Source organism: Xiphophorus maculatus, chromosome 18, assembly GCF_002775205.1.
Source record: "Xiphophorus maculatus strain JP 163 A chromosome 18, X_maculatus-5.0-male, whole genome shotgun sequence".
NCBI classification, from domain to species: domain Eukaryota; kingdom Metazoa; phylum Chordata; class Actinopteri; order Cyprinodontiformes; family Poeciliidae; genus Xiphophorus; species Xiphophorus maculatus.
The window spans coordinates 25,732,106-25,746,707 of NC_036460.1; the positions used below are offsets into that span (position 1 = coordinate 25,732,106).

The 14,602-nt window shown below is 38.4% G+C and overlaps 1 protein-coding gene across 3 annotated transcripts in view; it reads right to left on the reverse strand.

Annotated features, from left to right (window-relative positions):
- LOC102231505 (CD166 antigen homolog) overlaps positions 1-14,602 on the reverse strand; it is a 73,726-nt gene that overhangs the window by 23,737 nt on the left and 35,387 nt on the right. For all 3 annotated transcript variants that reach the window (XM_023351322.1, XM_005800904.3, XM_023351321.1), the window contains exons 2-4: positions 3,621-3,730; positions 3,174-3,387; positions 1,207-1,271 (exon numbers count right to left, since the gene is read on the reverse strand). In XM_023351322.1, coding sequence (XP_023207090.1) covers positions 1,207-1,271; positions 3,174-3,387; positions 3,621-3,730 — 389 coding nt within the window. The remainder of the gene's footprint in view (positions 1-1,206; positions 1,272-3,173; positions 3,388-3,620; positions 3,731-14,602) is intronic.

Here is a 14,602-nt window from a genome sequence, read left to right on the forward strand (position 1 = left end):
TGTGGAATAAATGAAAGAAAAAATCTCTTAAACTCAAAGAAATAATGGATTCATTAATGAATTCAAGAGCAAATAAGTAAGAGAGTGCTTTCCAAAAGTATTCCTACTGTTTAAACATTTACCTCTTTGTGACATCACCAGCAGGATTTCCCCCAGTGTATTATAAGCCTGGCAGGCCACCAGGCTTTACTTGTGCCCCACCACACTAAGCATTGCTTATTTTTTTAAAGTATTTTCAAAATGTTTGCATTTTTTAAGACTTTATAGTTGGTGTTCAGGTATTAATCTTCCAATCTTTTAACAACAGGTAATTATCAAGTGATATTTTCACATTTCCTGCCAACTTTAAATATTTCTTAAGTCTCCCTAAAATGTCAGACAACTCCTATTCTTTGTATTACTCTCTGTAGAAGAATAGAATTAAATGTTTCAGTTTCACATTTAATCCAAAACAAAGTTTCAGAAAACTGCAAAAATGCTGAAACACTGAGCTCCGTTTAAATCAAGGCTGAAAACTAATGTGCTTAGAGTTGCCTCTGATTAATAATAACTGGAATGTCACCGGTTTTAGTCTGGTTTGCAACTTTTTATTACTTCTTTTAATTGCCACTGCAATGTAATGTTTTGTTTTTTTTGTTTCATGTTTTTATGATGTAAAGCACTTTGAATTGACTTGCCACTGAAGTGCACTATACAAATAAACTTAATGATGAAGCTTGCGTCCTGTCACGTTAGACTTCAATAAATGCGTTAACGTTTATGGTTATGTGTCAAAATACGAGAGAAATTCAAGGGGTATGAATCCTTTGCAAGCCACTGTAGTCGTATGACTTCACTGAAAAGCCAGCATTTCATTTACGTTTTAAATTACCAAACATATTAGTTTTTTTCTCTCTTTTTTTTTAAAAACGCCTCCACAGCATTTGAGGAGTAAAAGACTTTTCCACGCAGCAGACCATGAAATGCCCGAAGCGTTTCTAAAGCCCGTCCAGTCCTCTGAGTATTCTAATTGCTGTAGGGAAGGAGGGGTTCTGCTCTTCACTAATTTATGAGAATCACTTCAAAGAACTCATTACTGTAGTAACATTCACGCTCTCTCCTATAGGTCCCGAGACAGCGCCGCACGAATCGGGAGGGTTTCTCTTGATGAATAACTGCTTAAAATACTGTAGGTGTAAGCAACTATTATCACAAAATAAACTCCACCTTTGTGAGTTTGCCAATCTCCAGTTCTGCTGCCTTCTCAGTTATGAAAGGAGCTTCGGGCGCCTCTGTAACAAACAAACAACAACAAAAAAATGGTGTTATTGTTATTGTCATTGGAGACACAGCTGTTGCTGGTGTCAGTCATTATGTGTTCCTTCAGAGTGTTAAAGAGCTGCTTGTGCATGTGAAGTCTGCAGGGTTACAGAGCCTTAAATCCAAAACAGATTAACTCATGCTGTCCCAAAGGAGACGGCGCTTCTTAGGAGTCGGAAACGCCTCGTCCCCGGCATGTTATTTCCTCAAAGAGCCGCACCGTGCTGTAAGGTATTTGTGCTACGACGACCTCACGGTCAATTAGACTAGATAATGAATACAAGTGTACCTTGACAAATTTGATGATCATACACAAGTGCGTGGATGCTCACAAAGTACTGCATGCTAGTGGAAAATTCAGTGGAAGGAAAAGATGTGGTAGGAAAAAGTGTCCAATCCAAACGTTTTATTGCATATACTATACAGTACATGGACATTTAGCTAGTATGTCTGAATTTGAATTTTAGTTATTGGCTTTATGTAATAAGAATTTGAATTCACTGTAAAACCTAACCATCACAATTACCGTATTTTTCGGACTATAAGCCGCTACTTTTTTCCCACATTTTGAACCATGCGGCTTATTCCCCGGTGCGGCTTTTCTGTGGATTTTTCTTCAGCCACTAGAAGGAGCTCTTTAGCAGGAAGTGAATCATTGGAAGTCAAAATTGGAAATCAAAGAAGAAAGTGCTGATTTTCATGTAGAACAAGCACATGTTAGTAACAGGCACGTCGGAGAAATGGTTTCAAACTCATACCCCGTCACCATAGAAACAACACGAAGAAGATGCAGATTTTAAGTTAAAGGCTATCGATCAGATTGATAGCCGCTGCACGTAAGCTCGGCGTGAATGAATCCAGGGTTCGGCGTTGGAGACGCAGGGCTGCGTCCTTAATAGCAGATTTATTGTGGAAAACCGAGAGCGGCGGAGATACCACCGGCTTATATATGTACGTTTCCTTTTGTTTTTTGTTTTTTTACTTTGTGGGTGCGGCTTATAGTGAGGCGAGCTCTATAGCCCAAAAACCACGATAACAGAATTAAACACTCAAATACTTAATATTTGAGTGTTTATTGTACACTGTAGTTATAATAAACTATATAATACTCTAGTTTGAAATTTTGAACTGAATTAGTGAACTAAATTATTTTTCAATGGTGAGAAGATTTTAGTTGAACAAAGAGGTGAGGGACAGTAAGCTATGTTTTTTTCCCCCCTCAATATTTCAGCTGTTCTATACATTTTTTTGGTTGTAGTGTTCTGTAATTATTGTTCTTCCTTATGTCTTAATTGATACTGTGATATGTATATTATATTGTAATATGTGGGACGCTAGATATCAGTAAAAGATATTTGAAGTAAATGATACAAAAAATAGAAAAGAATCATAAAAAGTGCACTGCAAAAGCAACATTTTACCAAGTATTTCTAGCATAGTTTCTAGAATCTAGCAAATGTTGTAGTGCACTTTAAATAAGATAAAACAAACTTTCAAGTAACTTTTCAGCAAGACATACAAGCTTGTTTTAAGTCAACAATTCTTTCATATTTATTTTTAAAATTAGTAGTTCCACTGGCAGATTATTTCACTTATAACGTGAAAAAATGACTTGTCATAAATGAAAAAAAAATCTGCCAGTGGAACTATTACTTTTTCACCAATATTAAGGAATTTTTTATTAAAACAAGCTCCTACTGTATATATTGCAGAAAAATTTAAGTTATGGTAGTTTAGTCTTATTTCAATTGTCCTAAGATATTTGCACTGAGAAAATATCTAAGAGCAAATGCAGCTCAAACATAAGTGTTTTTCAACAACTTAAAAAAAGCTTGAGAGGACCTTTAAAGCAGAAACACGACGCCTGTACTCACTGTAGACGATTAGAGCATGTGAAAAATCTTTAATATCTAGGCCAATGTTTGTGGTAATCAACGCCTGGCAGGTGAAGGTGTGCTGGTCGGTCAGTTTGGCTCCAGTAAGCAGGAGGCTGAGATTTGCCGCCAGGCTGATGCGGTCCTTGTACTCATCGGTGGCTAAGACTACAGTTTCCTTGCCCTTAGATTTGACCAAAAGGTCTACATTTTCCTAAAGACAAGAGAAGAGTGCATTTGTTATTTGTCTGTCAAACATGTCTTCCAGTTCAAATAAAAGCATGCACAATGTTTAGCTCCCCCCGGCCTCGTTTATAATGTGCAGTCATACGGAGGTGACAGATGTGTGCTCTAATGCACACCTCCTGCTCCCAGACGGGGCGTGGCTCAGACATGATAAATGGGTGTCAGACCATAGTGAATCCATTGACCTCCACTGCGACTTACATATTTCCATTTCGTCAACGTGACGTTTTCAATTTTGTTGGCTCCGACGGTGCAAGGAATCTCCACCGTTTCCCCATACAGGCCGATGACGCTTTTTTCCAGCGACGACACTGGGGAAGGGATAACAAAAAAGAGTTTGTTAATCAGCGTTTAGGGTGAAAATCAGTCTAAGATACACTATTTGTACATTTTTCAGAGACTCCTGCTCAGGAATTTGAGGTCTGAAACTCAGATTCTAATTACTAAACACAATGTATGCAAGTGGTACACACCCTGCGTGGAGACCACTTTTGATGAACTTTTTTCAGTGTCAGCAAGACATAAAGATAATGAAGTCAAAGGAAGAACAAAAGGTATAAGAAGCTATTAATAATGAAACTAAAAGAAATGACCGTATAAACTGAAATTTAAGGGCAAACGACTACCAGCAGCTTCTCCAAACAGTTAGGTTTTGTCTAGAGATAAGTGCTTTTACACCACTATCCACCGTTACTGGCAACCCTGAAAAATGGACATAAAGGAGTTCCATACGGAAGAGTGCTTGGACCAATACCATTTAGTTCAAATTTACTATTATTTGGAGGAATTACTTGAAGGCACAAGGCCGACCTTCACTGGTATTCACACAATACTCCAGTATTACGCACAACCTTGGTAATAATGTGTAGAAACGCCTTCAAATAATCTGTTGCTATGGATACTTGACCCAGATAGGTCACTGTGTGCAGCTTCTGTTATCTTTTTTCTTCCATATGGATCGCAAAATTAAAGTTTCAAGATATACTTTATCTTGTAGGAATAGTTAGAGAGAGTCCATAACTTTGGCAGTGAATATTTTGTTAATATCATTTTAGAAAATAGTGTTTTCTCAACTAAATGTAGTGAATGTCGGATTATATTTATCCAAATATTTCAGTGCAGATCATGTTCCTGAAATATTTTTTCAGCTTTTTACATCATTTCACCAAGAGTGGGGATATCTGTAGAGCATCCTATAGATTTAACGTTTATTTTTTGCAATGTTTTGCAATTTTTACAAACTTGCTTCAAATTATTCAGGCAGGTAGAGGGACTGCACAAAGATAGGTATAATTAAAATTTGCAAGTCTCATTTAGTGTTTACATCTCTTCACTGATACACCTATTTAGAATCATCCTTTTAACTTAATATTACATTTAACTTTTAATGAAAAACACAATTCCTAAGGAGTAAAAATCATCTTACAATTCCCTTTCCTGCTTTAAATTTGATCCAAATCATGGAGGCGACATGACTGAGAAGAAGGGTGGAGGGTGGGCAGGATGTTGCCAGCGGAAAGTGTCTCTACGGTTTGTGATGAGGGGTTAGAGCCAGAGGGCCGCGGGGAAGAGGAGGCTGCCGCGGCCCGACTGAAAATGAGGCGCCGCACACGTCCCTGGCGCTCAAGATTTGCATTTCAGACTCTTCAGAGTTCAGGCTTAGGTAAATGTGCAAGTGGGCGTGCGGGAGCACAAATCTGACAGCTAAAATCCCAAACAGCTCAACGGCAGTTCAGCTCACGAGAACAAACCAGTGGCCAGCCGTCCCTTCTCCTCCATCTGCTGAATCTGCGGCAAGTCATGCTTGTGTATTTATAGGAAAGGAATGAAGCTAATTGAATATTTGGTTGTGCTTGTTCAGCTCTGAAATTGTCCGACTTATGTTCTTTCAGTAAAGAAAAAAAATAAAGCAGCACACTTTGAGAATTTCGCTCTCAGTTTCACTTTAAACTCATTGGAGCTTTAAAGGTTTCCTCTCCGCTGGGGCAGAGTTGGAGTGAATTCATTTGCTGTGTGCAAGAGCCTCATTTGAATCCCGTTTGAAAGAAAGTAGATACTTTTACTATGGTTACCATTGTCCATGTTAGGACAGAGTAACAACTGTGACCCCAAGGGACAGTTTGCACAGTTGATGTGACCTGAAGCCGAGGTGACACATTTAGAAATGTTTGTTTCCTACCCCACATCAAGTCCAAGTTATCACATGAGTTCATAAAATAACCAAGCACTGAAGTGATTTATTACTAAACAGAGAAAGAACAAAAAAATAAAAAAAATCAAACAGCCCGCCTGGAGTCAGCAAATTCTGCTCATGTTGCCATGTTCTTGGCACTCGGCCCAACAAGTTCCCGTGCCAACACTTGTCGCTCATCATTATGAGCTGCCAAAAAACTACCAGTCTGGTTCCAGACCAAATAGGAAAACCTGTTTTTTTACGGCACCAAAACAAGGAGGATGACAAAATGCAGACTTAATTACATCTGTTTGAAACAGAGCCGCTTTGACTCACAATCCTGGAGCTTCTTAGGGTGTTACAGCCATTACGACTCCACTACCCTGTGGCAACATATTGGCTCTAAGCTATCGATGAGACACCTCGGAAACAAAGTTACTGCCTTTGTAGGGTGTTTTCACACATGATAGTGCGGTAGGCTCGGTACTATTAGAGACCAAAAATTTCAACATTTGCGGTTTGGTTTCACACTGTGTCAAATGAACCAAACTAAACAGGTAACTGAAAAACCTGTTCTTCTCCCACCAGTGGTGGCGCTGCACGAAGAACTACTGAAGGAAACAACATGGAAACTTCAAATGAAGACAGGAGCGCAACTTCCTTCTTCACAAAATTGGAATGGCATCAGATATTAGCGGTTGTAGGATTTCTCTTTTGTCATTGGTAAAAGATCAATGCAAGTATTTATTTTGCTTGTATTTACCCAGAATGCCCTGCGCTACAGTTCACTTCCTGTGATTGGAGTGGTGCCCGGTCCGTTTGGTGTTCACATTATGCATTCAAACCGCGCCAGAGATCACTTCAACCAAACCAAGAAACAGGTGTGTAGGCGGAGCAGAGTTCGATTACAAACGAACTGGACTTTCAAGGCAAATGAACTGGAGTTCGATTAAAGAGAACCAAACAGGGCTGATGTGATTCACCCTAATTAAAGATTAGAAGAAAACATGATTAAATATTAAATTGCAACACAGTCGTTCTTTATTATCTTCTTCAAATTAGCTTAGATGAGCAAAAACTACCCCGTAAAGTCACGTTTGGGAAAGTCATGTTGTGGAAACTAATGAAGCGCCACCCAAGGTTACGTTGTGAGGTTACTTTTCAATTAGACAGGCTAGTTCATCTGCAAATCTTTCTTTCTTAGTAAAATTTAATGATCCAGGGCAAGTTGTAGCAGCTTTATGACTCAGTCAGTCAAGGTTAGCTGGCATGCAAGATGTGATAACCTGTTTAAAGCTTTTTAACAGCTTTTCATACCCAATTAAAAGTGCACTGAAACCTTTAGGTCATTTGTTAAATTTCCTGTAAATGTGTCAAAGGCTCCTTTTGATTTCATTTGAGTTAAGTCAATATCCAGAGAATTTTTTTAGAAACCTTTTATAGCCGTCTTTTAATCTGATTAAAATAAATGTTTTATCATCAGAGTTGATGTCTGTTACCAATACCTGTTCATGTATTCTTGTCCCTTCTTTTAACCTAAGCCGTTTTCAAAGCCTTTGTAAACATTTTCTTTAACATGTACAAATACTGGAAATATTCATTTTAATTGTAAAATGAAACTTCAAAATTGAGAGCATGCTAAATAATTTTTTTACTTTCTGCATCTTTATTGCGAGATACATTCTGCAGTAATTTAAGCAGAAAATCAAGCCAATCCCTTAGGGATACAAATATGTGTATATTTAAAAAAAAAAAGAAGCTATAACATCCTGAATGCATAACTGTCCAAAACCTGGACATTTACCAGCAGTTTTCTACATGTTTGAAAGCCCCTCTATGTTAAAAAATAACCTTGTTAACCTCGTTTCTAATCCAATACTTGTTTCCTTTTTTCTAATTTAACCGTCAGATTTTTATAGTTCTATAAAACATAAGATCTTGGGGACTTCAAAAACATGCTCTATCCCACTCTACTGTCATCCTGTTGTATGTTGGTGCGTCAAACACATTTTACGTGAGTTCAAATATAAAGAAAGGAAGTCCACCTCGTGAAACATCAGCTCTGTTACATGTATTAATGCAGTTAAAAGAATTAATTGGTTATTTGTTTTGTTTTCATTTGGTGCACAATACACGGTTTATGAATGCCTCAATAAAAAATAATTAAACAATAATAATTAAAAAAATAATTATCAGCTTTGTTAAGAATTAAAGAGCTCATGACTGTCTGGCAGTACATGCATTTGGCATGTAAAGGTGAAGTAATCCTCACTGGTGCAGAAAGAGCAATACATGGTTTATAATTTAGTACCGTTAACACATTTTGTGTGATGGCATTATAATTTGTTTAGATTTGTGCTTAGTTGCAACACTTTACAATATCACATATACAAAAGTGATAATGTATCATTTTTTAAGTAGTTAAGATCAAGTCATGGCTGTTTATGTTTATATTATTTTTCTGTGGTGCAGGTTATTTACCTCATTAATGTTTTTATTTTTGTCACAGCCGCTTTGAATAACAAATATGCCTTTTTCCTGTCCTCTTTTATTTACAATCATATACATTTTGATGTTTAATGCTTAATTTCGTGTTTTTTATGCCACGCATAATTACCCCCTAAAGCAACTGTTTACCAGTTCCTGCTTTTTCCAGTGGAAAAAACTGGGTGAGCATGACTGATAAAAAAAACAAAACATAAGACGTTATGAATACAAATGTTCAATAAAATATGCACTATATACATACAGATACATCTAAAATGTGTGGATAATGGTGTGAGGTGGAGTAAATCTGTGAAAGTGACGATAATCGGCGCCGACAGCTGTGTCCAGGAAGCAGGAACAAGTTATGAGAGCATCAAAGTGGAATACTTCCACCCCAGTGGAAACTGTGAGAGACACATAGCTCTACCTTAGGGCTTCACCCAAAGAGCTACAATCCCTGCATTCACAATGAGACTTGGCGACATTTACTCGTGACAGCATGGGACAGGACAAAACATCACCACATTTCCACCGCTGACACCTTCACCGGGACTTTTTCCTAGCAGACACGGAGATAAGCCCAGTCGCCTGTCAGCCTGGTTGCGTGAATTTCCTGCTCTGGATTCCTTTTATTGTTTATAACACCTTGAAATACCACCCCCTAATACTGAGAAGTTTATTTAAAGGATTTAACTTTTTAAGGAAAATGTGCTAAATAATTTAAGACATTAAAACATTTTTTTACACTTATTTCCCTCTGCATCTAAGCTTGTTGCAATAAACAATAAATCAATTAATCGCATGATATATTAAAACACGCTAAATAATTTCCATTTGCATGATTTATTGTTTTTCTCTTTTCTCTCTTCCTACCAAAAACTGGATGACAAAAGTTTTCAAATCGGTCCATTGGTCTCAACTAGCCCCTTTTATTGGAGGGCAATTTTGTTTGCAGAGAATTCATAATTCATTGTATTTGTTGTTTCTGTTGATTTGTTTATTTAAATGTCTTCCAGTTCCAGTGTTAAATGTTTCTACATCTATTAAAACCCTTTCTTAAAAATGACTTTTACCATTTAATTAAAAATACTACATCGCATGTGCATGCGTGCACTTTTCTGGACGTTGCCTATGCTTCTGCACTGTGCTTGCCTCTAAGTCTTTTCAATGGGATCCACCTGAAACAGTACCGCAGATGGCTGCTTTGGACGCAGCATGCTGATGGAGCTATCCCGCACTCTGCTATTTTGCCTGTCTGATGGAAATCTAATGAAACGTGCAGGTTTCTGATCCAGGCAGAAATGATTGCACAAGCCGGGTGGAAGAGGAAGGGAGGGCGGGGAAGGGGGGAAGGCTAATGGAGACATTGTGAATATATTGAGAGGGGGCCGTTAATGAGCTCTCTTTGGAAGACACGGGGACATGTTTTGCATACGTGTCAAGTTTGATGACATCCTGCTACATTTCATTTTTGCAGGTATTTAGGGTGCCAGAACTAATCTGTCACTATCTTGATTGTGTGCTCCACCTGTGCGTGCTGGTGCATTGGGTAATGTAAGAAAAAAATACAAATAATAATCTGAATGCACTACACAACCTGCTGAAGGTGGTAACTTTTTTTTTTTTTTTTGGGGGTAGGGGTGGGGGAGTTGTGTGCACGCGTATGCAACCAGCAGTGTTGTATATATTGAGTGATATATACTCATCATATACTGAGTGATGAGAGGCAAACCTTTCAGGAGGAAAATGCAGCACAACCTGCTAGGATGAGTCAAACAACTGCTCGTAAAAACAAGAGAAAGTTAGAATGAGATTACACCATGAGCCCAGCAGAGATAGAAAAGGTTATCGCTCTTCCTTGTTAATAGAATCCTTTCTATTTAAAATTCAAATAGACTTTTTTTGTTGGTTTTTTGGAATATTCTAATAAACCTGCGTCTCTGAGAACTTTAAAAGAGTGTGCATTAAGTAAAGCCATTATCTGTGGAGATTACGCCATAATAGAATGAGAACTAATCGCACATGTTGTGGTGCAGACAGCAGAGCTCCTGCTGCTTGCTGAGATAAGGTAATCCTTCACAACAGAAGTAGGAGAACAGTGTCTTCAGAGTGACAAACATTTGCACACACGTTCGTGCACAATGCAAAACAAAAAGCAAGTTGCCACCTCCGACGGCTGTCTATGCGACAAGGGGATGATGGTGAACATTGAGATAAGGTATAGAAAACAGTCATGTTCTATAAGTAAAACTCAAGAGGCACAAAGAAGTGTTCCCAGATCGTCCAGTAGCTGACCGGTTGGAAGCTCAAAAATTCAGTCTATTCCTGATCAGTGAACACACCAAACCAAGCACTACGGTGGCAGCAACACTCTTCAGTGTGGACGCCTTCATAGAGCGAAGAAGACTTGGTGAAAAATCGACTTTTTGAGCTTTACCAGTTTAGTTATGTTCTATGTTGTTCCAGAAGGGGGAAACTTAGGGTGTTTTCACACCTGACAGTCTGGTAGACTTGGTTCAGTTGGGAACCAAAACTGGAACATTTGTTACATTTTCAGCTGGTGGAGTTCATTTTCACACTGCTCTGTACCAAACAACTCAAAACCTTTGAAAAACCTTTTTCCTACCCGCGACTAAGGTGGGGCTGCACTAAGAACTATTCAAGGAATAGACATGAAAACCTCTGAAGAAGACACAAACACAATTTCTTTCGTTACAAAATGTAAACAAAAATGGAGTCGAGTCAGATTTTAGAGGTTGTAGAATTTCTCTTTTGACAGCAGTAAAATACCAGAAGCCATTTCTCCAGCTAGCGCTAGTTTCTCATGTTTGTTTTGATTCTAATGACCCAGAATGACCTGCTTTTGGAGTGGTCTCCAGTCCATTTGGTGTTCACATTATGCATTCAATCCATGTCACAGAGTTCACATCAACCAAACAGAGATCTAGGTTTTCAGGGAAACCAGAGATAGCTTATTTTGGTCCACATCAGAGTTTTCACACCTCCTCAAAATGAACTGGACTTTGTAGAAGAATGAACTACAGTTTGACTAAAGCAGACTAAACAGGGCTGGTGTGAATGCACCCTTAGTAGAAATAGTCAAGGCATAATCCACACAAATACATTCTAAAATGTTCCAGAACGTGCCATGCTTGGTCACAATTGGTTGGCACATTGGACAAAGGAATATTTGTACCAATTGAACCTCCTGGACGGCAACAGGTGCCTTTGACCTGAAGGTGGGAGTGCAATTTCCTCAAAAAGAGGATGGTCTCTACTGGGTAAGATGTTTTTATCTTTTTCACAGTCAGTCTGGTTCAGATTTCTCACAGGGGGCGCTGATGAGCACCCTTGGCTCTGCACTCTACCAGACCAGTGCCTATAGAAAACCAAAGGACATTCCACTAGACTAGCGGCAGCAGCAATTTGCAAACACCTGGTGGAACTGTGAACCTGCTTAAAGGAGCTCATCAGTCCGGTCCTTTAAGTAGGAGACATTGGCCAATTTCAAGCCATTAGATATGGCTATGATGTAAAATTTCTTTTCAGTTACCTTTGATATGTACAGCATTTTCAAAACCACTGAAGGTAACATAGTTACTTGATAAATATGGCTTTAAAATGGCACTATATGCCTAGAAAATTGATAATACCTGCTTTAACTAGTTTTAGTTCTCAAAGCATATTTGAGAACTCTTTGGGGGTTGAAAACCTCTGTATAAGTCTGATGTCATTTCATGTCATTTTCACTCTCAGTGAGCTGTTAAAAATAAAGTCAGAGGAAGCACTAACAATATAAGAAGCCATTTAACAGGAAATATGTCTCCACTTTCAGGTCAGCAAGCGAGAGCAAGACTTTTGGCAGATACAAGGTGGTTATAACAACAACTTGCCGTTTTGTCCCAGTGAGCTTTCAGGCTCTGTCCATCACAAAACAAGAAGAATGTGGAAATCTTAGAGTTAAGAGTTATTCTGTTTTATAGAATATACACAGAGAGACTGGCAGAAAGACTAGAAAAATATTCTGAATACTGTATAGATCTTATATCAGATATGAGTTGGTTAAAACCAGTATTAGCAAGTCAAAGTTTCACAAAAAAAAAAAAAACAGATCAGAAATCACACATCAATTTCTGATCTGTGCATATTTAGAAAAAAAAACTGAAAATGACTAGGTTTGACTAAACTAAAACATACTAGTTTCAATTGAACAATCTGGCATTCAAAATATTAATAAGTGAATAATTGAATCTATTCATCTGTATCTATTGTAGACTAAATTCAATGGGATGTTGGTAATTATATCTTGTGTGAATGGTATCCTTTTAAATTTGCTGTGAAATTAAAACTTGCCGTTCTTGACCTCAGAAAATGACTTTGCAGAAAAGCTGCAGCTGTATGGTTTTGTTTGAATGTGGACTGATGAGGCTGAAGTGCTTTATGGCTCAAATTGCAACTCACCACAGTTAGGGACAATGTGCAAGTAACCTCTGCATTCAGACTTTGTCTACAACAGGCAAAGCTTCTTTTGGAAACCTTGCAACCTTCCATGACCGTGGAAGCTAGAGACATAGAAGACTCTTCTTATACTAAAACACAAAACTGCACCTACTAGTTAATTCTGATTTCTGCATGCAAACTGATTTTTAGAAACTTTGTGTAATTAAATGGGAAAAGCATCGTCCATAAAATCAACAAGAAATGTTGCCGTAGGTTTCTTGAAAGGAGTAGGAGTCGTAGAAAACGAGGTTACAAGATTGTCCTCATTTATGCAATACGCTCCTTGCTTTATTTGAGTTTTACTAAATTGAAAACAGTGCATCAAACATCATGTCGACTTGTTTGGAGAAAAAAAATGGAGGGAGTTTTCATAAAGTTTATTTAACAGAGAAAAGAAATTGCAGAGTTTATGACAGCTCAGAGCTGACCAAAGGGAAATCGCCCAATTTTGATCACTGACCAGTTTCAAACCAAAAATATAAAATATGTTAGCATTACACTGCTAATTGTTTTGTCAGGTGTCCAGCCACTTGACAATTTGACAAAAAGCAGGAGTTCCTTAAAGAGACAGATGCCCAATTTCAAGGTGTTTAATTACAAATTAAATTTAAGTTATATTTGATGCTTACAGCTAGAGGTGTGCCAATCGATCGGCCACTGATCAAAATCGGTGGTCAAGCTGTTGAGAGCCTTACTGTTAAATATTGTTTTACTGATTGCAGGTTTTTTAGTTGTCATTTTGACTGAGTAGCTGCAGTATTGTACCTGCAAGTATTTTGCATTGTTTTATGTCTAGATCAGGTGATTTTATTGCCACATCATTTTTCCATTTTGGAAGATTACATAGTATCATTTATACCTAACGCAAAAAATTAACAGCCAGTCCAGGTGATCGGCAGAGATCGGCCTCATGGGTGATCGGTATCGGAGCATCCCTACTTACAGCATTTAATAACAACTGAAGGTAACATATTTCCTTGATTGTGGAAGCCACTAAGTGGCTGGAAAATGCCTACTTGATTTTGAAGTCCAGCAGTAATCAAGTGATCAAAGTAATCGCTGTAAATTTGTAATTTAACGGATTACTTTTTCACATGAGGCCAGGCTAGTTTGGAAAGCCTTTTCCCCTTCACACCAAAAATGTCATTACAATGTCTTTCTGCAATGAGTCATGTTGTCTTTATTAAAATTTTGGCAGATATATTTTTATACATTTGGATGAATATTCCTACGCGGCACTTTAGATTCTCATCGGTCAACTCTCTAAAGGCACAAACACAAAGCTCAAAAGGATTTTCTCGAGACCGATCTAAAAAAAAAAAAAAAAATCTCTTGACAATCCACCTACCTCTCAAGACAAAGGTTTCAGTTCAATACATCTGGGGATTTACAAACCACAGAGGAGCATTTTAGTCCTCTGAACCACAAATAATATGGCTCCTAGAGTTTTATCTGAATTCCTCTGAAGTTATAAAAAACGTGCTCTCATACTGGCCAAGAAAAAAAGAAGAAGAAAAAGAAGTTAGCTAATGCTCCTGCAAAAGGTAAATCAACCAATAGACAGGTGAGTGATGGAGACAGAAGGCAGCACCACAGGAGATACTTTCATGTTCCTGATTAAGGCGCCTCTATCCGTGAGAGGAGACAGCTGACGACAGCTCGGATAGAAGCTCGCCTGGGAAATCAGCTTCCACCCTGCAAAAGTCTCCATATCCTTGTTGTGCTACCTTACACCCATACCTCCCATTTACGCCGGAGTTTGTGTGAGTGCGCGTGAGCGCGAACGTGTCCGTGCCTTTCACCTACAACATCCCAAAGAAAGCCGAGGCCCAAACTTATTAAGTGCTGAAAATGAGGCTTGCTCAGTGAATGGGGGATCCCATGGCACATGTCCACAAAGACTTGATGGCAAATAGCCTCGCTTCAGAGGCAGCTCAGCGTAGAGGGGGCAAACAGACCCACTCCGGCTAGATCAATACAACTCGGAGAAAGGCCAGATTCTTCAAGTGAACTGCACTTGCCT